The 27903-nt window shown below is 39.5% G+C and overlaps 1 protein-coding gene and 1 long non-coding RNA gene across 16 annotated transcripts; one reads left to right on the top strand and one right to left on the bottom strand.

Annotated features, from left to right (window-relative positions):
- Nucleotides 1-131: 131 nt before the first annotated feature.
- ZNF780B (zinc finger protein 780B) lies at nucleotides 132-24185 on the bottom strand. 15 transcript variants are annotated; one of them, XM_055250583.2, is made up of 6 exons: nucleotides 23885-24185; nucleotides 23117-23272; nucleotides 18042-18095; nucleotides 16400-16526; nucleotides 15111-15209; nucleotides 132-3671 (listed from the first exon to the last, which is right to left on the bottom strand). In XM_055250583.2, exons 3-6 carry the CDS (start codon nucleotides 18048-18050, stop codon nucleotides 1402-1404), a joined length of 2505 nt encoding a protein of 834 aa, XP_055106558.2. In that variant the 5' UTR covers nucleotides 18051-18095; nucleotides 23117-23272; nucleotides 23885-24185; the 3' UTR covers nucleotides 132-1401. The 15 variants fall into 15 exon arrangements, with proteins under 15 accessions (XP_055106558.2, XP_055106557.2, XP_063477173.1 ...); XM_055250582.2 differs by having other exon boundaries at nucleotides 23797-23891; XM_063621103.1 differs by lacking the exon at nucleotides 23885-24185 and adding an exon at nucleotides 23668-23882.
- Nucleotides 23818-26455, top strand: LOC129466398 (uncharacterized). The gene is made up of 2 exons (XR_008652144.2): nucleotides 23818-23934; nucleotides 24175-26455. It is a non-coding gene; the product is annotated as an uncharacterized lncRNA (long non-coding RNA).
- Nucleotides 26456-27903: the final 1448 nt, after the last annotated feature.

Below are 27903 nucleotides of genomic sequence, written 5' to 3'. Positions count from 1 at the left end.
AAACTTATTCTCAATGGTACAACAAATATACAAAAAATAAATGTGGCAAATTGTTAACAATTTTGAATCAAGGTGGGGGGGATATGGGTGTATATTTTACTATTCTTTCAAAACCTGCAACAATTATCAACTAGGTTCACCATCTTTTATGAGCAGGATTTGTGGTATCCCCAAACAATTACACTAGTAACATCAAAAAACACTGGTCACAGATCACCATAACAGATTTAACAATGAAAAAGTTTGAAATATTATGAAAACTAGCAAAGTGTGACACAAAGACGTGAAATGTGCACATGCTGTTTGGAAAATGGTGCTCATAGACTTATTCACTGCAAGGTTGCTGCAAACCTTCAATGTGTATAAAATGCAGTAACTGCAATGCACAATTAAGCGAGGTATGCCTGTATCCAGTGAAATATTTCATGGGTAGTAAACTGGGAACATGGCAGCTACTCTGCATTCCTCACATCAATAACTTTCTCACCAAAATTATCTTCTCTGAACTCTAAGGCATTTAGTGTGGCTATAAAACATCCCACATTCCTTACACTCAAAGGAGTTCTCAGCAGTATGAATACTCTGATGTTGAGCAAATCCCAGGCCACGATGAAAGTTCTTCACACATTCTTTTATGTTCACAGGATTTCTCATCAATATGAATTCTCTGGTGTTGAGTAAATTTTTCATACACAGTGAAGGCTTGTCTACACTCCTTATATTCATAAAACTTCTAACTATAATGAATTTTCTGATGTTGAGTAAGCAGATCAATCACAGTAAGGGTTTGCTCACATTCTTTACATTCATAGGGTTTCATGCCAGTATGAATTTTGTGATGTGCAGAAAGGACTGAACTAAGTCTAAAGGTTTTCCCACATCCTTTATATTCACAGGGTTGCTCACCAGTATGAATTTTAACATGTTGAACAAGGCTCGAGCTATAAGTAAAGGCCTTTCCACATTCTTTACATTCATACGGTTCATACCAGTATGAATTCTTTGATGTGCAGTAAAGACTAAGCTAAATCCAAAAGTTTTCCACATTCTTTACACTCACAGGGTTTCTCAGCAGTATGGATTCTCAGATGTACAATAAGTTCATAATTACTTCTAAAGGCCTTTTCACATTCCTTACATTCATAGGGCTTCTCATCAGTATGAATTTTAACATGTTTAACAGGTTTGAACTATGACTGAAGGCTTTCCCACATTCTTCACATTGATATGGTTTCTCACCAGTATGAATTCTCTGATGTACTCTAAGGTTTCTACCACTGGTAAAGCATTTCCCACATCCTTGACATTTATAAGGGTTTTCACAAATATGAAATCTATAATGTCCACGAAATTGGTAATGATATTGAAAGGCCTTCCCACGTTCCTTACCTTCAAAGGTTTTCACCCAAGTATGAATTTTCTGATGTTCAATAAGTTGCTACTGATGTCTGAAGGCTGTCCCACATTTCTTATATCCAAACGGTTTCTCACCTGTACAAGTTTTTGATGCAGAGAAAGTTGTAGGTGAAGTCTAAAAGCCTTCCCACACTCCTTACATTCATAGGGTTTCTCACCAGTATGAATACTCTGAGGTTGAACAAGGTTTGAGCCACAATTAAAGGCCTTCCCACACTCCTTACATTTAAATGGCTTCTCACCAGTATGAATGATCTGATGTTGAGCAAGCTGTATCAGAAGACTAAAGGCCTTTCCGCATTCTTTACATTCAAAGGGTTTCTCACCAGTATGAATTTGGTAATGTTCAGTAAGCTGGTAATGATATCTAAAGGTCTTCCTACACTCCTTACATACAAAGGGTTTCTCACTGGAATGAATTTTCTGATGCTGAATAAGGTTTGAACCACGACTAAAGCCTTTCCCACACTCCTTACATTCATATGGTTTTACACCAGCATGAATACTCTGATGTTGAACAAGGTTCGAGACACGATTAAAAGACTTCCCACATTCTTTACATTCAAATGGCTTCTCACCTGTGTGAATGTTCTTATGGCGATTAAGCTGGGTGTGAAGACTGAAGGCCTTGCCACATTCCTTACATTCAAAGGGCTTCTCACCAGTATGAAATTTCTGATGTCGAATAAGGTGCATATGAAGTCGAAAAGCTTTCCCACATTCCTTACATTCAAAGGGTTTCTTTCCGGTATGAATACTTTGATGTTGATTAAGATTTGAACCACGACGAAAGAATTTCCCACATTCCTTACATTCAAAGGATTTCTCACCTGTATGAGTTTTCTCATGTTGAGAAAGTTGTAGGTGAAGTCTAAAAGCCTTCCCACACTCCTTACATTCATAGGGCTTCTCACCAGTATGAATACTCTGATGTTGAACAAGGTTTGAGCCACGATTGAAGGCCTTCCCACAGTCTTTACATTCAAATGGTTTCTCACCAGTATGAATGTTCTTATGTCGAGCAAGCTGTGTCAGAAGACTAAAGGCCTTTCCACATTCTTTACATTCAAAGGGTTTCTCACCAGTATGAATTTGGGAATGTTGAATAAGTTGGTAATGATATCGAAAGGCCATCTCACATTCCCTACATACAAAGGGTTTCTCATTGGAATGAATTTTTTGATGCTGAATAAGATTTGCGCCACGATTAAAGCCTTTCCCACACTCCTTACATTTATATGGTTTTACACCAGCATGAATACTCTGGTGTTGAATAAGGTTTGAACTACGATTAAAGGACTTCCCACATTCTTTACATTCAAATGGTTTTTCACCTGTGTGAATGTTCTTATGGCGATTAAGCTGATTGAGAAGACTAAAGGCCTTCCCGCATTCCCTACATTCAAAGGGCTTCTCACCCATATGAATCTTCTGATGTTGAACAAGCTTTGTCAGAAGAGTAAAGGCCTTTCTGCATTCTTTACATTCAAAGGGTTTCTGGCCAGTATGAATTCGGCAATGTTCAACGAGTTGGTAATGATATCGAAAGGCCATCTCACATTCCCTACATACAAAGGGTTTCTCATTGGAATGAATTTTTTGATGTTGAATAAGATTTGAACCACGATTAAAGGCTTTCCCACACTCCTTACATTGATATGGTTTTACACCAGCATGAATACTTTGATGCTGAGTAAGGTTTGAGCTACGATTAAAAGACTTCCCACATTCCTTACATTCAAACAGTTTCTCACCTGTGTGAATGTTCTTATGGCGATTAAGCTGGGTGGGAAGATTAAAGGCTTTTCCACATTCCTTACATTCAAAAGTTTTCTCACCAGTATGAAATTTCTGATGTCGAGTAAGTTGTATGTGAAGGTGAAAGGCTTTCCCACATTCTTTGCATTTATAGGGTTTCTCTCCAGTATGAATACTCAGATGCTGAATAAGATTTGAACCACGACTAAAGTATTTCCCACATTCCTTACATTCATGTGGTTGATGTGTATTATGAATAAGAGAAGCACGAGTATAAGCAGGCATTTCTTCATAGCTGACGATCTTCTGGTTGATATATCCTTCTTGATATCCCTGTAGTCCCTCAAATCTACTTCTATATTCTGAGTCATTTCTAAAATAAAAGGCCTCGAGGCCAAGAGTTTTACTTATTTGCTTTATAACATGTTTGGGTAAATTTATTTCAAAAATATCATTTTGTGGAGATATTTTCTCAGGTCCATATTTTGACTCCAAATCTGAAATAAATGAAGAAAGCAAACATATTTTATTTTCCTATAACACACATGAATACAAAATTCATTAAACAAATGGCCAAAGTATAAAATATAATATTTTCAGGGAAGGGATCTGAAAAAGGAAAAGGGTGCCAATAATGAAGAAAGTTTATGTAAGATGGTGGTGTGCGTAAGGGAACAGGTTAACTTTGTCAAATTTAGGTGTGAATCAAAACCATTTGGTAAGATTAAATATATTGATATTCAAGCAACTCAGATGTACAGAATCAGAATTTTTAGCGAAAAAAGCTTTTTTTTTTTTTTAGACTGAGTTTCACTCTTGTCGCCCAGGCTGCAGTGCAATGGCACAATCTCAGCTCACTGCAGCCTCTACCTCCTGGGTTCAAGTGATTCTCTTGCCTCAGCCTCAGCCTCCAGAGTAGCTGGGATTACAAGCATCTGCCACCACGCCTGGCTAATTTTGGTATTTTTAGTAGAGACAGGGTTTCACAATGTTGGCCAGGCTGGTCTGGAACGCCTAACATCAGGTGATCCACCCACCCTGGCCTCCCAAAGTGCTGGGATTACAGGTGTGAGCCATTGCGCCCAGCCTGTATTTTTTTTTTAAGAGACAGGGTCTCTCTCTGTTGCATAGGCTATAGTGCAATGGCATGATCACAGCTCACTGCAGCCTCAAGCTCCCAGGCTCAAGCAATCCTCCTGCCTAAGCCTCCCAAGTGGCTACACCTACAGGCACATGCCACCATGTCTGGACAATTTTTTTTTTCTTTAGTCTTCCTGCAGTCCAAAGTCTAGCTAATTTTTACTTTATTTTTATTTTTACTTTGTAGAGATGGTGTCTCACCATGTTACCCAAGCTGGTCTTGAACTCCTGGCATCAAGCAATCCTCCTGCCTTGATCTCCAAACATGCTGGGATCACCAGTAGGAGCCATCACACCCAGCCAAAGCTGTATTTTTAATATCTCTACCAGATGATTCTGATTCAGATAAAAGTTTACAGATCATACTTAAAACTGGTTTTGAATGGTTTATCTTTAGTCTTAACACAAAATCCAAAAACTTTAACACAGAGAACAAAACTTCCTATCAGGGCACTGTCCTCCTTTGTGGCTGATCTCTAACCACTCCCTCCTTTTAGCAACCAGAACATGATATAACCTTTCTCTTATCTTCTTGCTTGCTTAGACTGCTTCATCTTCCAAGAATCCTCTGGCCTTGCTCTTTGTAACAAACATCCAACTCATCATTTTTTTTTCTGTATATATATAAATTTTTTAATTTTATTATTATTATACTTTAAGTTTTAGGGTACATGTGCACAATGTGCAGGTTTGTTACATATGTATACATGTGCCATGTTGGTGTGCTGCACCCATTACCTCATCATTTAGCATTAGGTATATCTCCTAATGCTATCCCTCCCTGCTCCCCCCACCTCACAACAGTCCCCGCAGTGTGATGTTCCCCTTCCTGTGTCCATCTGTTCTCATTGTTCAATTCCCACCTATGAGTGAGAACATGCGCTGTTTGGTTTTTTGTCCTTGCAATAGTTTGCTGAGAATGATGGTTTCCAGTTTCATCCATGTCCCTACAAAGGACATGAACTCATCATTTTTTATGGCTGCATAGTATTCCGTGGTGTATATGTGCCACATTTTCTTAATCCAGTCTAGCGGTGTTGGACATTTGAGTTGGTTCTAAGTCTTTGCTATTGTGAATAGTGCCGCAATAAACATACGTGTGCACGTGTCTTTATAGCAGCATGATTTATAATCCTTTGGGTATATACCCAGTAATGGGATGGCTGGGTCAAATGGTATTTCTAGTTCTAGATCCCTGAGGAATCGCCACACTGACTTCCACAATGGTTGAACTAGTTTACAGTCCCACCAACAGTGTAAAAGTGTCCCTATTTCTCCACATCCTCTCCAGCACCTGTTATTTCCTGACTTTTTAATGATGGCCATTCTAACTGGTGTGAGATGGTATCTCACTGTGGTTTTGATTTGCATTTCTCTGATGGCCAGTGATGATGAGCATTTTTTCATGTGTTTTTTGGCTGCATAAATGTCTTCTTTTGAGAAGTGTCTGTTCATATCCTTTGCCCACTTTTTGATGGGGTTCTTTGATTTTTTCTTCTAAATTTGTTTGAGTTCATTGTAGATTCTGGATATTAGCCCTTTGTCCGATGAGTAGATTGCGAAAATTTTCTCCCATTTTGTAGGTTGCCTGTTCTCACTCTGATGGTAGTTTCTTTTGCTGTGCAGAAGCTCTTTAGTTTAATTAGATCCCATTTGTCAATTTTGGCTTTTGTTGCCATTGCTTTTGGTGTTTTAGACATGAAGTCCTTGCCCATGCCTATGTCCTGAATGGTATTGCCTAGGTTTTCTTCTAGGGTTTTTATGGTTTTAGGTCTAACATGTAAGTCTTTAATCCATCTTGAATTAATTTTTGTATAAGGTGTAAGGAAGGGACCCAGTTTCAGCTTTCTACATATGGCTAGCCAGTTTTCCCAGCACCATTTATTAAATAGGAAATCCTTTCCCCATTGCTTGTTTTTGTCAGGTTTGTCAAAGATCAGATGGTTGTAGATATGCAGCATTATTTCTGAGGGCTTTGTTCTGTTCCATTGATCTATATCTCTGTTTTGGTACCACTACCATGCTGTTTTGGTTACTGTAGCCTTGTAGTATAGTTTGAAGTCAGGTAGTGTGATGCCTCCGGCTTTGTTCTTTTGGCTTAGGATTGACTTGGCGATGCGGGCTCTTATTTGGTTCCATATGAACTTTAAAGTCGTTTTTTCCAATTCTGTGAAGAAAGTCATTGGTAACTTGATGGGGATGGCATTGAATCTATAAATTACCTTGGGCAGTATGGCCATTTTCACGATATTGATTCTTCCTACCCATGAGCATGGAATATTCTTCCATTTGTTTATATCCTCTTTTATTTCATTGAGCAGTGGTTTGTAGTTCTCCTTGAAGAGGTCCTTCACATCCTTTGTAAGTTGGATTCCTAGGTATTTTATTCTCTTTGAAGCAATTGTGAATGGGAGTTCACTCATGATTTGGCTCTCTGTTTGTCTGTTATTGGTGTATAAGAATGCTTGTGATTTTTGCACATTGATTTTGTATCCTGAGACTTTGCTGAAGTTGCTTATCAGCTTAAGGAGATTTTGGGCTGAGACGATGGGGTTTTCTAGATATACAATCATGTCATCTGCAAACAGGGACAATTTGACTTCTTCTTTTCCTAATTGAACACCCTTTATTTCCTTCTCCTGCCTGATTGTCCTGGCCAGAACTTCCAACACTATGTTGAATAGGAGTGGTGAGAGAGGGCATCCCTGTCTTGTGCCAGTTTTCAAAGTGAATGCTTCCAGTTTTTGCCCATTCAGTATGATATTGGCTGTGGGTTTATCATAGATAGCTCTTATTATTTTGAGATACGTCCCATCAATACCTAATTTATTGAGAGTTTTTAGCATGAAGCGTTGTTGAATTTTGTCAAAGGCCTTTTCTGTATCTATTGAGATAATCATGCAGTTTTTGTCTTTGGTTCTGTTTATATGCTGGATTACATTTATTGATTTGTGTATGTTGAACCAGCCTTGCATCCCAGGGATGAAGCCCACTTGATCATGGTGGATAAGCTTTTTGATATGCTGCTGGATTCAGTTTGCCAGTATTTTATTGAGGATTTTTGCATCAATGTTCATCAAGGATATTGGTCTAAAATTCTCTTTTTTGGTTGTGTCTCTGCCAGGCTTTGGTATCAGGATGATGCTGGCCGCATAAAATGAGTTACGGAGGATTCCCTCTTTTTCTATTGATTGGAATAGTTTCAGAAGGAATGGTACCAGCTCCTCCTTGTACCTCTGGTAGAATTCGGCTGTGAATCCATCTGGTCCTGGACTTTTTTTGGTTGGTAAGCTATTGATTATTGCCGCAATTTCAGAGCCTGTTATTGGTCTATTCAGGGATTCAACTTCTTCCTGGTTTAGTCTTGCGAGGGTGTATGTGTTGAGGAATTTATCCATTTCTTCTAGATTTTCTAGTTTATTTGCGTAGAGGTGTTTGTAGTATTCTCTGATGGTAGTTTGTATTTCTGTGGGATTGGTGGTGATATCCCCTTTATCATTTTTTATTGCATCTATTTGATTCTTCTCTCTTTTCTTATTAGTCTTGCTAGCGGTCTATCAACTTTGTTGATCTTTTCAAAAAACCAGCTCTTGGATTCATTAATTTTTTGAAGGGTTTTTTGTGTCTCTATTTCCTTCAGTTCTGCTCTGATTTTAGTTATTTCTTGCCTTCTGCCAGCTTTTGAATGTGTTTGCTCTTGCTTTTCTAGTTCTTTTAATTGTGATGTTAGGGTGTCAATTCTGGATCTTTCCTGCTTTCTCTTGTGGGCATTTAGTGCTATAAATTTCCCTCTACACACAGCTTTGAATGTGTCCCAGAGATTCTGGTATGTTGTGTCTTTGTTCTTGTTGGTTTCAAAGAACATCTTTATTTCTGCTTTCATTTCGTTATGTACCCAGTAGTCACTCAGGAGCAGGTTGTTCAGTTTCCATGTAGTTGAGTGGTTCTGAGTGAGTTTCTTAATCCTGAGTTCTAGTTTGATTGCACTGTGGTCTGAGAGACAGTTTGTTATAATTTCTGTTCTTTTACATTTGCTGAGGAGTGCTTTACTTCCAACTATGTGGTCAATTTTGGAATAGGTGTGGTGTGGTGCTGAAAAAAATGTATATTCTGTTGATTTAGGGTGGAGAGTTCTGTATATGTCTATTAGGTCCACTTGGTGCAGAGCTGAGTTCAATTCCTGGGTATCCTTGTTAACTTTCTGTCTCGTTGATCTGTCTAATGTTGACAGTGGGGTGTTAAAGTCTCGAATTATTATTGTGTGGGAGTCTAAGTCTCTTTGTAGGTCACTAAGGACTTGCTTTATGAATCTGGATGCTCCTGTATTGGGTGCATATATATTTAGGATAGTTAGCTCTTCTTGTTGAATTGATCCCTTTACCATTATGTAATGGCCTTCTTTGTCTCTTTTGATGTTTGTTGGTTTAAAGTCTGTTTTATCAGAGACTAGGATTGCAACCCCTGCCTTTTTGTTTTCCATTTGCTTGGTAGATCTTCCCCCATCCCTTTATTTTCAGCCTATGTGTGTCTCTGCACATGAGATGGGTTTCCTGAATACAGCACACTGATGGGTCTTGACTCTTTTTTTATTTTTCTTTTTTTTGAGACGGAGTGTTGCCTGTCACCCAGGCTGGAGTGCAGTGGTGCAGTCTCGGCTCACTGCAAGCTCTGCCTCCTGGGTTCACACCATTCTCATGCCTCAGCCTCCTGAGTAGCTGGGACTACAGGGGCCCGCCACCTCGCTCGGCTAATTTTTTTGTGTTTTTAGTAGAGACAGGGTTTCACGGTGTTAGCCAGGATGGTCTCAATCTCCTGACCTTGTGATCCACCCACCTCGGCCTCCCAAAGTGCTGGGATTACAGGCGTGTGCCACCACGCCTGGCCTCGGGTCTTGACTCTTTATCCAATTTGCCAGTCTGTGTCTTTTAATTGGAGCATTCAGCCCATTTACATTTAAAGTTAATATTGTTATGTGTGAATTTGGTCCTGTCATTATGATGTTAGCTGGTTATTTTGCTCATTAGTTGATGCAGTTTCTTCCTAGCCTTGATGGTCTTTACATTTTGGCATGTTTTTGCAGTGGCTGGTACCGGTTGTTCCTTTCCATGTTTAGTGCTTCCTTCAGGAGCTCTTTTAGGGCAGGCCTGGTGGTGACAAAATCTCTCAGCATTTGCTTGTCTGTAAAGTATTTTATTTCTTCTTCACTTATGAAGCTTAGTTTGGCTGGATATGAAATTCTGGGTTGAAAATTCTTTTCTTTAAGAATGTTGAATATCGGCCCCCACTCTCTTTTGGCTTGTAGAGTTTCTGCCGAGAGATCAGCTGTTAGTCTGATGGGCTTCCCTTTGTGGGTAACCCGACCTTTCTCTCTGGCTGCCCTTAACATTTTTTCCTACATTTCAACTTTGGTGAATCTGACAATTATGTGTCTTGGAGTTGCTCTTCTCGAGGAGTATCTTTGTGGCATTCTCTGTATTTCCTGAATCTGAATGTTGGCCTGCCTTGCTGGATTGGGGAAGTTCTCCTGGATAATATCCTGCAGAGTGTTTTCCAACTTGGTTCCATTCTCCCCGTCACTTTCAGGTACACCAATCAGACATAGATTTGGTCTTTTCACATAGTCCCATATTTCTTGGAGGCTTTGTTCATTTCTTTTTATTCTTTTTTCTTTAAACTTCCCTTCTCACTTCAGTTCATTCATTTCGTCTTCCATCACTGATACCCTTTCTTCCAGTTGATCGCATTGGCTCCTGAGGCCTCTGCATTCTTCATGTAGTTCTTGAGCCTTGGCCTTCAGCTCCATCAGCTCCTTTAAGGACTTCTCTGCATTGGTTATTCTCGTTAGCCATTCGTCTAATTTTTTTTCAAAGCTTTTAACTTTTTTGCCATTGGTTTGAATTTCCTCCTGTAGCTCAGAGTAGTTTGATCGTCTGAAGACTTCTCTCAGCTTGTCAAAGTCATTCTCCATCCAGCTTTGTTCCATTGCTGGTGAGGAGCTGTGTTCCTTTGGAGGAGGAGAGGTGCTCTGCTTTTTAGAGTTTCCAGTTTTTTTGCTCTGTTTTTTCCCCATCTTTGTGGTTTTATCTACTTTTGGTCTTTGATGTTGGTGACATACAGATGGGTTTTTGGTGTGGATGTCCTTTCTGTTTGTTAGTTTTCCTTCTAACAGACAGAACCCTCAGCTGCAGGTCTGTTGGAGTTTGCTAGAAGTCCACTCCAGACGCTGTTTGCCTGGGTATCAGCAGCGGTGGCTGCAGAACAGCAGTGGCTGTAGAACAGTGGATACCGGTGACCCGCAAATGCTGCTGCTTGATCGTTCCTCTGGAAGTTTTGTCTCAGAGGAGTACCTGGCCATGTGAGGTGTCCGTCTGCCCCTACTGGGGGGTGCCTCCCAGTTAGGCTGCTCAGGGGTCAGGGACCCACTTGAGGAGGCAGTCTGCCTGTTCTCAGATCTCCAGCTGCATGCTGGAAGAACCACTACTCTCTTCAAAGCTGTCAGACAGGGACATTTAAGTCTGCAGAGGTTACTGCTGTCTTTTTGTTTGTCTGTGCCCTGCCCCCAGAGGTGGAGCCTACAGAGGCAGGCAGGCCTCCTTGAGCTGTGGTGGGCTCCACCCAGTTCGAGCTTCCTGGTTGCTTTGTTTACCTAATCAAACCCGGGCAATGGCAGGCGCCCCTCCCCCAGCCTCACTGCCACCTTGCAGTTTGATCTCAGACTGTTGTGCTAGCAATCAGCAAGACTCCGTGGGCATAGGACCCTCCAAGCCAGGTGTGGGATATAATCTCCTGGTGTGCCGTTTTTTAAGCCCATTGGAAAAGCACAATATTAGGGTGGGAGTGACCCGATTTTCCAGGTGCCATCTGTCACCCCTTTCTTTGACTAGGAAAGGGAACTCCCTGACGCCTTGCACTTCCCAAGTGAGGCAATGCCTCGCCCTGCTTCGGCTCACACATGGTGCACTGCACCCACTGTCCTGCACCCACTGTCTGGCACTCCCTAGTGAGATGAACCCAGTACCTCAGATGGAAGTGCAGAAATCACCCGTCTTCTGCGTCGCTCATGCTGGGAGCTGTAGACCGGAGCTGTTCCTATTTGGCCATCTTGGCTCCACCCCCCCAACTCATCTTTTAAGCCTTAGGATAAATGTTTTCCTGAGAACATCTGAATGAATGAATAAAGCCTCCGTGACATATGGGACATCATAAAACAACAAAATATTTGAATTTTCGAGGTCCTAGAGACAAAGAGAAAACATAAAGGATAGAAAATCTATTTAATGAAATAATAGCAGGAAACTTTCCAACTCTAGTAAGAGATGCAGACATCTTGATACAGGAAGCTCAGAGATACCCAAATAGATAAAATACAAAAAGGTATTCTCCATGGCATATTATGGTCAAAATATAAAAGTCAAAGACAAAAGAGAATACTAAAAACAGCAAGAGAAAAGCATCTAGTCACTTACAAGGAAACTCTCATCAGCCTAACAGCAGATTTCTCAACAGAGAGAAATGAGAGAGAATGAGATTATACATTCAGTGTTGAAAGAAAAAAATCACCAGTCAAGGACACTATCCTCAGCAAAGTATTCTACAAAAATGAAAAAGAAATAGTCTTTCCCAGACAGCAAAAGGTGATGGAATTCATCACCACTGGACCAACCCTACAAGATATGTTCAAGAGTCCTACACCTAGAAGTGAAAGGAAAATATCTACCATTGTGAAAACACACAAAAGTATAAAACCTACTGACACAGCAAACATACAAATAAGGACAAAGGACTCAAATGTTAGCCCTAAAGAAAACAACCAAACTACAATGATAAAAAATAAAAGAGAAAGGAACAAAATATATACAAAACAACTAGAAATCAATTAATAAAATGATAAGAATCAGCCCTCACATATCAGTAATCACATTGAATGTCAATGGATTAAACTTCATTTAAAAGATACAGACGAGCTGAATGGATGAAAAAACATGATCCAATTATAAGCTGCCTACAAGAAAGTCTTCTCACTGGTAAAGACACATATGGATTGAAACTAAAAGAACAGGAAAAGATATTCCATACAAATGGAAACCAAAAGTGAGTAGAAATAGCTACATTTATTCAGAAAAAAACAGATTTTAAGTAAAAAACAGCAAAAAGAGACAAAGAAGGTCATCATATAATGATAAAGGGATCCATTCAGCAAGAGGATATAACAATTCTAAACATACAATACCAACACCAGAACACCCAGATATATAAGGCAAATATTATTAGAGCAAAAGGGAGAGAGATACTGCAGTACAATAATCATTGGGGACGTCAATGTGCCACTCTCAGAATTAGATCATCTAGAGAGAAAATTAACAAAGAAACATTGAGTTTAAACATACCTGAGAGGATAAGGGAAAAAAGGAACTCTTTTTTTTTTTTTTTTTTCTTGAGATGGAGTCTCGCTCTGTGCCCAGGCTGGAGTGCAGTGGCGCAATCTCGGCTCACTGCAAGCTCCGCCTCCCGGGTTCACACCATTCTCCTGCCTCAGCCTCTCCGAGTAGCTGGGACTACAGGCACCTGCCACCACGCCCAGCTAATTTTTTGTATTTTTAGTAGAGACGGGGTTTCACCGTGGTCTCGATCTCCTGACCTCATGATCCGCCTGCCTCAGCCTCCCAAAATGCTGGGATTACAAGCATGAGCCACTGCACCTGGCTGAATAAAGGAACTCTTATATACTGTTGGTGGGATACAAATTAGTATAATCACTATGGAAAACAGCATGCAGATTTCTCAAAAACCTGAAAATAGAACTACCATATGATCCAACAATCCCACTACTGGGTATTAATCCAAAGGAAGAGAAATCAGTATATCAAAATGATACCTGCACTTGTATGATTATTGTAGCATTATTGAAAATACCAAAGGTATGGAATCAACCTAAGTGTCCCCCAACAGACAAACAGATAAAGAAAATGTGATATATACACAATGGAATACTATTCAGGCATTTAAAAAATGAAATCATGTCATTTGCAGCAACATGGAGGGAATCAGAGGTCAGAAAGACAAATATCAGACTGGGCGCAGTGGCTCACGCCTGTAATCCCAGCACTTTGGGAGGCCGAGGTGGGTGAATCACCTGAGGTCAGGAATTTGAGACCAGCCTGGCCAGCGTGGTGAAACCCCATCTCTATTAAAAATACAAAAATTAGCCAGGCGTGGTGGCAGGCAACTGTAATCCCAGTTACTCGAGAGGCTGAGGCAGGAGAATTGTTTGAACCCAGGAGGCAGAGGTTGCAGTGAGCCAAGATTGCACCACTGCACTCCAGCCTAGGCGACAAAAATGAGACTCCAACTCAAAAAAAAGAAAGACAAATATCATATGTTCTCATTCATATCTGGAGGCTAAAAAAAGATCTCACAGAAGTAGAGAATAGAATGATAGAAACCAGAGGTTAGGAAGGGTGTGTGGGTGAGGGGTGGGGGAGGAAGAGGAGTTGGTTAATGTTACAAACATACAGTTAAATATGAGGAATGACTTCTAATGTTCATAAGCAGAGTAGAGTGACTCTAATTAACAACAATGTATTGTATATTTCAAAATAGCTAGAAGACTTGAAATGTTCCTATCAGAAAGAAATGATAAACACTCCTCTGGTGGATCTGATGGATACCTCAAATACCCTGACACTTGCTCATTACACATTCTATGCATGGAAAAAAACATAACATGTATTCCATAAATATGTACAAATATTGGGTATCAATTAAAAATGAATAAATAACTCTTGAAGAACTTCCCACATTCCTCACAATGACAGTCAAAACCCTGTATGATACGACTCCAACCTAACTCTGATCTCTCTTCCCGCCGTTCCATTACTTACTCCACCTTTGTGTTTCCTGCTCAGTCTGACTAGATTACTCTCACCCGGACACACGACTTGAACCCTTACTTCACATCTCTACGCAAGCATGCCCACTTCCAGACAGGTACCCTAAGCACCCAAGTGCTGCCATTCTCACCCCATCACTCCTATTTCCTTGTCTCTATAACATGATTATCTGGTATTCCTTATCTATTCATTTGCTTACTTGTTTGAGGCATGTCTCACCAACTGCTGGTAAAGTCCATGACAGCAGTGACTTTCTCAGTCTTGTTCATTACCTGTACATTACAGTATTGACAGAGCCAAGCACAGGCCTTCTAGGAATGTGCACTCAATACATATTTACTGAACGTGAATACATTTCTTAGTGAAAACACATGTAGAAATCTAAATGCAAAAGCAGAGTTGGAAAGTAGCTGGATCCAAAATACGTGTTAAAAGTTTACACTGGGGGCCAGGAGAGTTTACACTGGGGGCCAGGAGAGTTTACACTGGGGGCCAGAAGCATTGGCTCATGCCTATAATTTTAGCTACTTAGGAGGTTGAGGCAGGAAGACGACTTGAGGCCAAGAGTTCAAGATCAGCCGGGGCAACATAGCAAGATGCTGTCTCTTAAAAAATAATTTTTAAGACGTTTAAAGTTTACGCTGGGAAAGAAAGAGGAAACTCACTTCATTAAAAAAGGAAGAAAATAACAGAAATTAGGTGATTAGTAAATGATGAAGTTCCTTGGGGATAGCTCCTAGAGTGATCTTATTTCCTTCCCAGGTCTTGGGCATTTTTGTCCAATGGGGGACCTTGGGTCATTGAAGAAAGTTTTCCAAACCACATCTCAGGGGTGTGACTCCTCTCTGAGCACATGGCTGTCCGGGACAATGATGGCTTCCCCCCGCCTGCTTTACTCTCACTTACCTGGATACCGTCTGCTTGTTTCTTTACTTACAACAATCCAGGGCTCTTTCTCTTGCTCTAGTAACGTAATCACATCTGGCTTAGAAATGGAACTTCCTGCTTAAAAGAAATAACACATGTAGAATTTTTTTAATATAAAATTTTTTTTAAAACCCTGAGACCTAGTTAAATTTATAATAAATCACGAGCCAAAACCATATTGAGAAGAGACTCCAGATAAGAGAGGATTGAGTAAGGGATCAACTATGTTTAAAAAAAAAGACTTTCATTTAAACTCATAATAGAAACTTATCCCTCAAGAGGAGGTATAATTTACTGGTTAGCAGCAGGAAACTTCAAGCCAGATTACCTGGTTGAAATCCTGTCTCTGCCACCCACTAGTACTTTGATATTAAGCAAGTCACTTGAACTCTCTGTCCTTCAGTTTTCCCAACTCTAAAACAGAAATATAATAATGCCTGTTTTATAAGATTGACACTAATATTAAATAAGGTAATATATATAAAATACTTCTAACTTTCACTGATATGTAGTAGCACAAAGTTAACAATTATTATGTTTATTGTCATCATTTATTTTGCATCCTTAGACATTTACAGCTCATTTTAAGAATTTTCACCCAACAGAAAAGCATACACTTCATGGCCTGAAACTTTCAATTACAAAACAAGTAACGGAATGTTTGTTGAAGGAAATGGAATACATTGACTTAGTGCTAAATAAATTCTGTCAACCCAATCAGTATATGTAAATCCTTGAGGCTCTGTTTTGTTTTGTTTTTTTGAGACAGTGTCTTGTTCTGTTGCCCAGGCTGAAGTACAGTGGCATGACCACGGCTCTCTGCAGCCTTGACCTCCCAGGTTCAAGCAATCATAGAGGCTTTTTTGATAGAAAAACTCAACACACTCTTCTCCTTACAGGTGGGCCAGAAAAACAAAAACAAACAAAGAATCTACAGTAATTCTGAGATCAAACATAATATGAAACCTGGTTCTTGAACAATATCATTCAACGAATATACAAGATTTCAAATTCAGCCCCATGGTCATGAAGAGAGAGAGGGGATTACAGAGACGACCAGCATAACGAAGGAGGCCACTGTGGAGTAGGCAAGATTGCAGAGGCTCCAGGGAGGTGCCTGTTTTCAACCCAACAAATCTCAATCCATTCCTTTGGGAATAAGAAGAAGGAATCCAACTACCTCTTAAAAGACAGCCCTGAAATTCATGATGAAGAAAGCTGATATTCCAGAGAACAGATACAAAAATAACTGGGACCAATGACCTTACCCAGTGAGATCAGGTGGCTGTAGTTCTCCAACATCACATCCCTGTACAAGGTCCTCTGATCAGGCTGCAGGCACTCCCACTCCTCCTGAGAGAAGTCAATGGCCACATCCCTGAATGTCACTGATCCCTGAAACCACAAACACATGTATTATGGTGAAATTGAAGAAAGTTGTTTCAAGACGAAAGGAGAGGAAGTGAAGGATTAAACTGTAATAAAGGAGCAATATGGAAAATCGCAGAGTGCCTACACATTATTCAAGAATCCTGCTGCTGGCCTGGTGTGGTGGCTCATGCCTGTTATACCAGCACTTTGGGAGACCAAGATGGAAGGACCGCTTGAGCCCAGTTGTTTGCAAACAGCCTGAGCAACATAACGAGATGCACTCCCTACAAAAAAAAAAAAAGAAAGAAAGAAATAACTGTTGTGGTGGCATGTGCCTGTAGTCCCAGCTACTTGGGAAGCTGAGGTGGGAGTATCGTTTCAGCCTGGGAGTTCAATGCTGCAGCGAAGTGTGATGGCACTACTGCACTCCAGCCTGGGCTACAGAGTGAGACCCTATCTCAAAAAAAAAAAAAAAAAAAAGGTGGTAGCATACAATTGAGGAATGCCCTTAATCCTCAAGCTCATTGTGGTATCAGATGACAGCAGAAGTATTTTTTCTTGTCACGACAAATGATTTTTAGAAGCTGTGTAAAATTCAAAATAACTGACATATTAGATTTAGTCATATTTTTCTATTTATACATTTAAGATGGTCAGAGTCTCTAAGGTTTTCCCAAATTCAGAGAATCTATAATCACCTACCACTCATGCCCTGAATAATCTTCTGTTACTGCCCACTGTCCTCACTGATCACTTTCCTATGAGCCTCATAAAGCTGAACACCTTGTCACGCTTGCAGACTGAGGCCACTCACTATGGAATTCTACCTTAGCTACCTAGAAAGCTCCAGTCTGTGGAGAAGTTTCAAGGTGTTCCCAAGTGTGGTCAAATGCGACAATCATCTGTAACTTATCAAACCCACAAGACCATGTTTCCCTGTGGGGACCGACTCCTCCACTGTTCCAACATTCTTTCTGACCAAGGACTGAGTTAAGCCCAGACTGAATAACCTGCTCAAAGAAAACATCAAAGCCAGTGGGAAAACAGAGGTACAAATAGGAAGAGCACTGACCTTTATTTTTTGGTCACCAACCTTCACTGTAATGGGACAAAATGGGGTGTAAGATCGTGGATCCTGGCCAGGCACAGTGGCTCACGCCTTAATCCCAGCACTTTGGGAGGCCAAGGCTGGGGGATCATGAGGTCAGGAGATTGAGACCATCCTGGCTAACACGGTGAAACCCGTCCTACCAAAAATACAAAAAATTAGCCAGGCGTGCTGGTGGGTGCCTGTAGTCCCAGCTACTTGGGAGGCTGAGACAGGAGAATTGCTTGAACCCGAGAGGTGGAAGTTGCAGTGGGCCAAGATCGCGCCACTGCATTCTAGCCTGGGTGACAGAGCAAGACTCCCTCTCAAAAAAAAAAAAAAAAAAAAAAAATCGTGGATCCTTAGGTAAGAAGGTTCAGGTTTAATAGTAACAGTCACCTAACCTAACCTGAAAGTCACCATATTTCAAGAAGACAGAAACACCAACTTACATGGACCATGTTTCTAGAATTACAAAATTGGTCAATCTTCCTCGGGCTTCTCCCCTGGAAAACAACAACAAAAAAGGCCGTAAGTCAAGCTGTGTCCAAAAGCACTAGACCAAATAACTATTTTATCCTCCATTCCTATTTCTCAACTACTGCTCACACGCACACTTCCACCCCCTCCCATCACTCCCTTTTTCCCTACGCACACTCTCTCACAAATAAACTGGCAGTGAACAGGTGGAGTGTGGATGAAACAAAGCTCTTGCCTACATCCCAGGAACCTGCAGCGGAAGCATGAATGCCGAGCGCAGGCATTTCTGCCTTGAAGTTGCTCAAAAGACACTCCAGCAGGAGGGCTTCCAGCCAGTCCTCCACTCTTGGGATACCTATCTTGGCCTAGGACTGGGCCTCTGATCCTGCTGTAAGCAATCCTCAGAGCTGAAAAGGGCTTGCATCATCCAATCTAGAGCCTCTTTGTGAACTCAGGATTGGGTGCAGTGGGGCAAGGCATGAGAACTGGAAAGGATATAGACAGAATTGCACGGGCAGTGTTCAGCATTCTGAGTTCACCAAAAGCCAGCTGGTTAAGTACAGTTCAGAATAGCCATGTAATAGAATACGAAGAATCATTAAATGTTCCAGACATACGATTAACAGAAAAATCAGGTTACAAAGCAGGATAAGCAATATGATTACATTTGTAAAATATATATATATAGAAATATTAAGCAAAAGACTAATAGACATCAACACAAAAATTTAGACAGGTATATGCATGCTAACAGTGCTTATCTCTGTATTGTAGCCCCAATTTTCTTCTTTTTGCTAAAGAGTATGTCATAATTGTGACTATGCCCAGGCATTAACTTAGAATATATAATTATATTCACACACACACACATATATAGATACATACATATACACATGTGTATGTATCTATATATGTACATATTTAAATGTACATACACATTTTTTTTTCCTGTGAGGAAACTGTTCTCTAAATTAGATGAAAGACATCTTTTATTTAGACATCTTCCTTTCAACTTGGGGACAAAAAAAGGAAATTCTACTGAGCTCTTGTTTTTATGTAATAAGTTTGTTTCTGTTATTTCCCAATTCTTGCCCAACACTAAGATGTCTGTGCTTTTCTATGTATGTTAGTACAATTTCTAAAAAAAATTGTCTACAAGTCTCCAACCAATTTCTTGTATGCATTAATGATGGTCATATTTCTACATCCGAATTCAAAAATAAAAATAAAACAGAGTTATCAGAGAATGAGTACTTTTAATCATAAAAAAACAAAAAACTGTGCCTGTCATGAGGATCAACAAAAAAGATTAATGTGACTATAACAAATAACATCAGCTAGTTCTAACATCCTTTAGCTGTATCTTACCAATATAATTAGACATTTTCATTATCAAGACTCTTCTCTGAATGAACACAATGCAGATAAGTGGCATCTGGAAACTACATGAGAAAATCTGTGGAATATACATCACCATGCTTGGTTCCCTTCTTCACCAAATAACTCATTAAAATATCATTTTGGATACAATTCCTACAGAATGCCTTACAAACACCCTATCTTAGTATATGGGATTCATATACATGTAACATTTTCTTGAGTATCATTGTTCATAGCATGAATACTGCTTAATGGTATATCAAATATTTTTCTTTTCATAATTCTTTATAGACATCATTTTATTAGCTGCATAATATTCTATCACTTGAGTCTAACATAATTTGCTTAGTGATTTCCATATTACAGGGCACTTGATTTATATAAGATCATTTACAGGGTCATTCCAGGTATCACAATCTTTTGATTCTAAAGTTTTTCACTCTAGGCACTACTGACATATTGTGCTGTATAATCCTTTGTTGGGGGCTATAGGGAGGGTTATCCTGTGCACAGTACAATGTTCAGCAGCATCCCTGACCTCTATCCACTAGATCTAAGTAGCACCCACCCCCACAGTGTGACAACCAAAAGTTTTTAAACATCACCCCCGCTGAGAATCAATGGATCCAAACCTCATGGGTCACATACAGTTTTGACAGTCTTATGAAATGATATACTATTTCTCCCTCTAAAACCCACATTGATAAATTTCCATAGTACTTCAATATATTATTTCAAGAGCTTTGTGGTCCCCAAGACCATAAGTGGAGTTACAGGAACTCAGGTTAAGAATTTCAGTCCTACATTCTTGACAAAAATAGAAAAAAAAAATCCTAAAATTTGTATAGAACCACAAAAGACCCCAAATAGCCAAAGCAGTCTGGAGCAAAAAGAACAAAGTTGGAGGCATCAAACTACCTGACTTCAATATATACTACAAAGCTATAGTAACCAAAACAGCATGGTACTGACATAAAAACAGACACCTAGACAAATGGAACAGAATAGAGAGCCCCAGAATAAATCCGTATGTTTACAACCAACTGATTTTCGAGACAGGTGCCAAGAACATGCAATAAAGAAAAGACAGTCTCTTCAATACATACTGTTGTGAAAACTGGGGAGCCATACACAGAAGGATGAAATTAGACCCTTTTCTCAAACCATTATACAAAAATCAACTCTAAGTGGATTAAAGATTTAAATGCAAGATCCCGAACTATGAAGCAAATAGAAAAAAACATATGGGGAAAGCTTCATGACATTGATCTGGGCAATAATTTTTTTTTTTGGAAATGACTTCAAAAGCACAGGCAACAAAAGCCAACATAGACAAATGAAATTACATCAAGCTAAAAAAGCTTCTGCACAGCAAAGTGAAGAGACCACCTACAGAATGAGAGACAATATTTGCAATCATGTATCTGATAAGGGGTTAATATCCAAAATGTGTGAGGAACTCAACTCAACAGCAAGGAAACAGCCCAATTAAAAAATGGGCAAAGGACCTGACAAACACATCTCAAAAGACAACATATAAATGGCTAGAGTATATGAAAAAATACTCAACATCACTAATCATCAGGGAAATGAAAATTAAACCTACAATAAGGTATCACCTCATATGTGTTGGGGTGGCTATTGAAAAGACATAAGTTAACAAATGTTGGTGAGAATGTAGAGAAATGTGAACCATTGCACACTGTTGGTGAGAATGTAGTGACACAGACATTACGGAAAACAGTATGGAGGTTCTTCAAAAAATTAGAAATAGAACTACCATATGATCCAGCAATCCACTACTGGGTATTTATCCAAAGGAAATGAAATCCGTATATCAAAGAGACATCTACACACCCATGTTTATTGCAGCACTATTCACAATAGCCAAGACATGTAATCAATCTAAGTGTCTATCAATGAATGGATAAAGAAAATGCAGTATATATGCAGGTATATGTACACAATGGAAAACTAGCCATAAAAAAGGGAAATGCTGTCATTCGCAACAACATGGATGAACTTGGAGAAATTCATATTAAATAAGCCAGGCACAGAAAGACAGATGATCTCACTCATCAGTGGAATCTAAAAAATGTTTATATAGGCCAGGTGCAGTGGCTCACACTTGTAATCCCAGCACTTTTGAAAGTGGAGGCGAAGGCCGAGGCAGGTGGATCATCTAAGGTCTGGAGTTCGAGACCACCCTGGCCAACATGGCGAAACCCTGTCTCTACTAAAAATACAAAAATAAGCCAGGTGTGGTGGCACGCACCTGTAGTCCCAGCTACTCGGAAGGCTGGGGCAGGAGAATCACTTGAACCCAGGAGGCAGAGGTTGCAGTGAACCAAGATCGCACCACTGCACTCCAGCCTGGGCAACAGAGCGAGACACTCTCTCTCAAAAAAAGAAAAAACTTGATATCATAGAATTAGAGAAGAGAATGGTGTTTACAGGTCGGGGGTAATGTGGGTGAGGGAGGGAAGGTGGTGTTGGCTGGGGAAATGTTGGTCAAAGGATATAACATTTCAGGAAGATAAGAGAAATAAGCTCAAGAAATCTATTACACAACAGCGTATCTACAATTAATAACTATTCTGTAGTCTTGAAAAATGCTAAGAGAGTGGATATTAAGTGTTCTCACCACAAAAATGATAACTATGTGAGGTAATGCATTGTTAATTAGCTAGATTCAGTCATTCCACAATGTACATATACTATAAAACATCATGTTGCACACGATAAATACATACAATTTTATCTGTCAATTTAAAAAGAATTTCTGCCCTAGATCATTTGAGCAACTCACTCATTTTCTTACTATGCAAGCAGCAATCACAATGAATCACATATTCCCAATGCTCCTGTCTTACAGAAAGTCCAGGGAAATGACCTAAGATGACCACATAAAAACAAAAGTTAAAACATTAAACATTTATTATTATATGCCTAGCACTGCTCTAGGTTTTAGAGGTTTTAGAGTATTAATTCATTCTAATGTTCATTAAAGCCTGAGAAGATCAGAAACGGACAGAACAAACATTCCAACCCAGATACTCTGGATCCACTCCCCTATTATTAACCACAACAGCGTACTGCCTCTCGCAGTTCACACACACAAATAGCCCAAAACGCAACCCGAACTGCCAAACCTCACAGAGATCTGGCAAATATTACAATTATCATCTCATGGACTCTCCCGAAAAATCCTGACTCTGATTGATACCAATTTCTGTGCAATCACTTTCCGATTCCTGAAAGCCTCACAGACGAATGGCAATCACCCAACCATCTCCATTCTTCCCTACTCGGAAAAGGAGGCCTGTAAAGACAGTCAGATACCTGGCGTCTGATTCCACAAACTAATCTTCTTTTCAAAGCAGAGTCTAAAATAAAGCTTCAATATAAACCTCTGGAGGACTATTTTTATACCAGCTTAGAAGAAGAGAGCGTACAGGAAGGTGTGAACGATTTGCCAAATGGTTCTGTGAATATTAAATGGCAAGGTGGGGAGCAGGCGGGGAGGGGAACGGCTCACTGGGAGGCCGCACAATGGGAGGGGGCAAGAATCAATTTGCAAATTCTCCTGAAATGCACTAAAAATTTACAGGAACCTCTATATTCTAAAATCAAAAACGCGTGTCTTAAATACAAAGCACAAACTCACCCTTGACTTAAGTGCAACAATAACGCTCTCATCCTCCTCCTGGTCCTTTTGGATAATAATACGACTGGAGAAGGATACAGCAAGCGTGAGACTCCAGGCTTTTCTTGGAGCGCAGACTAAGTTTGAAAGCACCCTCCATGGCCACAACTTCCCTCACTTCGTACGCAATGAGAAGGAAATAAAAGGAGGAGGAATCGGTCTGAGTTCGAAGCTGGTTCCTGGGGACAGATCTCTGAGGGACGCTGGGTTCTCAACATGTAGCTGCCCTCCTGGGGGACCCTCAAGAGGCACTTCCAGCTCTCATATTCCCACCCCGAGTCCAGATCTGCGCCTTCTTGTGCAAAGCTTCATTCTCGGTTCAATAACTGACCTCCCTACTGTGGCCATTTTCATTCCTCTGCTGCAGCCTCCGCAGCTTTGAAGGGGAAAGACGGAGGAAGCAGCAGGAGCCTAGTACCACCGGCATAGTGACATTCACACAGCCCCAGCAAAACGCACTGCGTCCACACGCCGTCCCGGTCCTGTGCACAGGGCCTCACGCACACACTCACACAGTCCCCTCCGTCACTCAAGATCGCACAATCCCCATTCTCTGATGCCCGCGCACACGCGCGCCTAGGGATCTGGCAGATTCCGTCTGCGCCCCGGGTTCCTCCTCTGAGCGCCTCGCTCTCGCCCACCCGCACTGCCGGGTGGGTCAGGTTCGAGTCTCAGTCCACGAAGACCTCCTGCAGCCACTGATTTCTTCCTAGGACGTGAAGACCTTACCCAGCTACGTCGTCAACCTCGGGAGACAGGAAGTGGAACCGTTAATTCCGGTGCGGTGGCCTCTGGGAAATACAGTCCTGAGCAGAAAGAACCTCAGAAGCCTTGGTCTATAGTCTGTTCAGGTTGATCCCAGCATACATTGGGGGCTCCTAAGGGACCCAGCCTAATGGATTTGTGGGAGTTCCAGACCGTGGGGTGCAGAGGTTGCGGCTACGGGCGAGGATCCCCATCTGAGAGGAGCGTTGCTGTTTTCGGTGCGTCAGTGTAAATTACCTTTTCTCTCCATGCAGATGAATGCAAATGAGCAGAACTTTTAAAGAAGAATTTAAAGTAAAATTACGTCAAAATGTAGCTGCTTTGACTTCTTCGTCTCAGATCCGAGCATAGACTTCCCCTTTGTGCTATTTGAAGGGACTTAGGATAAATTTGAAAAGCCTGAACTAAAGAAATGGTTGGGGAGACTCCGTCTCAAAAAAAAAAAAAAAAAGAAAGAAAGAAAGAAAAGGAATGGTTGGTTTTATACTAGAAGAGGAAGTGTGGTTTACATGAGAGATTTCAGAATCAAATGTACTTGATTCTTCAAGACAATCTTCCTGTTATCTGGAGAGAAAAACGTGTTTCAGGACGGCATGGAAACAGATAAAAGTACACAGAGAATTACTTGCCTTATCTTGAAGGATGAATAATTAACACATTTCCTTAAAACAGTCTAAACAAATGCCAAAGGGGGTTTGTTTTTCGTAGGAAAAGCTTGATTTCACTATTGTAATCTAGCAACACTGAACTTTCAAAATGATTTTTGTAGTTTCCTATGCTACATAAAGCGAAAACATGGAATAATGAAGAGCAAAATGTCTTTTCATTCCCAACTGTGACAGAAAACAAATAGCAAGATAACAAACTTAATTGTATCAATGATCACATTAAGTGTAACTGGTCTAACACCTTAACTTAAGAAGGTTGTCAGGTTGGATTTTTTTTTAAAAGTCAGACCCAAATACATGCTACCTACAGGTAATACTTAAAATATTAAAGCACTAATAGGTTAAGAGTAAAAGGATGGAAAAATATATACTATCCTAACACTAGTCAAAAGAAAGCTGGAGTGGCTATATTAAAAACAAAATGACTTCACCAAAAAGACTATATCAGGGATAAAGAAAGTTACGTCATAATAATGATGAAGGATACAGTTCATCCAGTGGAAAGAACAAACCTAAATTCTGCTCTTAATACAGCTTCTAAGTATGTGAGTAAAAACCTGTTAGATCAATAAAGTAACAGACAAATCCACAATTATAATCAGATATTTCAACATATCTCTCTTGGTAACTGATAGAACTAACGCAGAAAAGCAACAGGATAGAGATTATCTAAACAACATATCAACCTGCTTGATCTCATTTATACTTCTGGAACACTCTCTCAAAGACAGTAAAATTCATCTTAGGTGGACAGGGGACACTTACCAGCATATACCATATTCTGGGCCATAAAACAAGTCTCAATAAATGAGTAAATGGACTCAAGTCATACAAAGCATGTTTTTGACAAAAATGGAATTAAATTAGAAATCAATAACAGCTCACTATATAATATATTGTCCAAAGGAGTAAAAATTTGAAAATGTACAAATACTATGATAATTGAAATTATATAATGTTTGAAAATTTCCTTTATGAGTCATAATTTTCTGTTATATCCTAAAGGGTAAACAATAACATATTTGCATTAAAACAAAATAATGTTTTTGTAGTAAGGAAAAAATTTTAAGCTATCTATATTGACTATACATTAAAGAGCAGAATAATTACTTTTGGTATATATTCCAATGCTTTAATCAGTTTCTTAGCCAGTATCACCATATTTTTAAGGATTTTTTTTGACACAGTCTATTATTTTTAAATTTTGATAAAATTGTATGTAATCTTCAATGCTGGACTTTATGGTTAAGAAACTTGAAATTATAGCTACCTTCAAATGGCACTTCTCTGAACACCATACCTTTTAAATTGAGATTTATACTCTGCATATACTAAGGTAATCAGAAGTCTTAGAATATATCCAATGAAATGGAAAATATCCTCATGAGTATTGTGAATATGGAATATTAGATTGCAAATATTTTAGCAGTTGATGTATTTTGCCTTCACAGTACATCTCTATTTTTTTTTTTTTGCCACTTAGTCTAGGAAGGGTACATTTATTTAAAAATTATTCCTAAAGCCAAACAAGTTGGCTCAATTTATGATACCTTTGAATGTTAAGCCAAATTTAGGTGTTACAGAAACATAAACCTTCTCAGTTGCATTCCATTCTAACACAAATTGTAAATGTATCCAGTTAAAAATGGGAGCACCATCAAAAGACTACTGCCATAGCTGAAGAAATTCCTATGCAAAATTGAAGAATTTCAAAATTAAATCCTGTATATAATATGTTAGTTCATGACTTTATTCATTCAGTTTCTTCCTTAATTTGTAGGACTAAATCCCATTGTCTTTATGTTGGCAAGTTCTGATAACTGAAATTCTGTTGAATTTTTTTTTTTTTCTTTGAGACGGAGTCTCACTCTGTCGCCCAGGCTGGAGTGCAGTGGTACGATCTCAGCTCACTGCAAGCTCCGCTTCCCGGGTTCATGCCATTCTCCTGCCTCAGTCTTCCGAGTAGCTGGGACTACAGGCACCCGCCACCGCGCCCAGCTAATTTTTTGTATTTTCAGTAGAGATGGGGTTTCACCGTGGTCTGGATCTCCTGACCTTGTGATCCGCACACCTCGGCCTCCCAAAGTGCTGGGATTACAGGCGTGAGCCACTGAGCCCGGCCTGAAATTCTGTTGAATTTCTATACTGAATAGGAGTGAGGATAGATGATATTGCTGTTTTGTGCCAAATCAACAGAATCTTAAACAACCAAAGGGTTAAAGAACAAATAAAAAGAGAATTTAGAAAACATTTTAGATAAATACAAATAAAAACACGTTATTAAAGTTCATGAGATGCTTACTACTCAGGGAAAAATTTATAGCTCAACATGCCTATAAAAAGGAGGAAAGATGTCAAATCAATGACCTAACTGTATACATTTAGGAATTAGAATATGAAAAACAGAAAAAAAAAAAAAAAAACCAGGAGAAGAAAGGAAATAATAAAGATAAAAGTGAGGTTAGATTAAATAGAAAATAGAAAAATAATAGAGAAAATTTACAAAATTAAAAGCTGGTTCTTTGAAAAGATAAAAAAAAGTGGCAAAACTGTAGCAGGACTGAACAAGAAAAAAGAGAAAACACCAAAATTACTAAAGTCAGAGCTGAAAGTGGAGACATTACTAAACTTACAAAAATGAAAATGATGATTGAAGAAAATTATAAACAATTGTATGTCAACAAAATAACCTAAATGGAAAGGAAAAATTCCTAGAAACACACAAACTATCACTGACTCAAGAAAAAATAGAAAATCTTAACAGGAGTGATGTCAGCAAGATAGCAGAATGGGACTTTCCAGCACTTAGCTCTCACAGAAACATCAATTTAAACTTCTATCTATGCATGAACAAACTTTCACAGGAGCTGAAGAATCCAAGTAGCTCACTTGGAGGGGATGGGAATGAAACAGCTAGTAGACAACTGTCTCTGAGACAGCACAAATGTTGGATTTAGCAAAGATCTGAAAGCAGCTATTTTAATTATGCTCAAAGAACTAAAACAAGCCATATGTAAAGAATTTAAAGAAGAGTATGACAATAATGTCCTGCCAGAGACTATCAACAGAGAGATGGAAATCATTACTGCAATGAAAGAACCAAGTAGAAATTCTGGACTTGAAAAGTACAATAACTGAAATGAAAAATTCACTAGAAGAACTCAATAGCAGCTTTAACCTGAACAAAGAATTAGTGAACTTGAAAATAGGCCAATAAAATTATGCAGTCTGAAGAACAGAAAGAAAAACAGAAGGAATAAAAATGAAGAAAGCATCAGATACATGTAGTACACCATCAAGCAAACCAGAATACAT

The sequence above is a fragment of the Symphalangus syndactylus genome, chromosome 17 (genome assembly GCF_028878055.3).
Source record: "Symphalangus syndactylus isolate Jambi chromosome 17, NHGRI_mSymSyn1-v2.1_pri, whole genome shotgun sequence".
Taxonomy (NCBI): domain Eukaryota; kingdom Metazoa; phylum Chordata; class Mammalia; order Primates; family Hylobatidae; genus Symphalangus; species Symphalangus syndactylus.
Note: the sequence above shows the minus strand (reverse complement) of the source record. Positions and strands in the feature narration are given on the sequence as shown.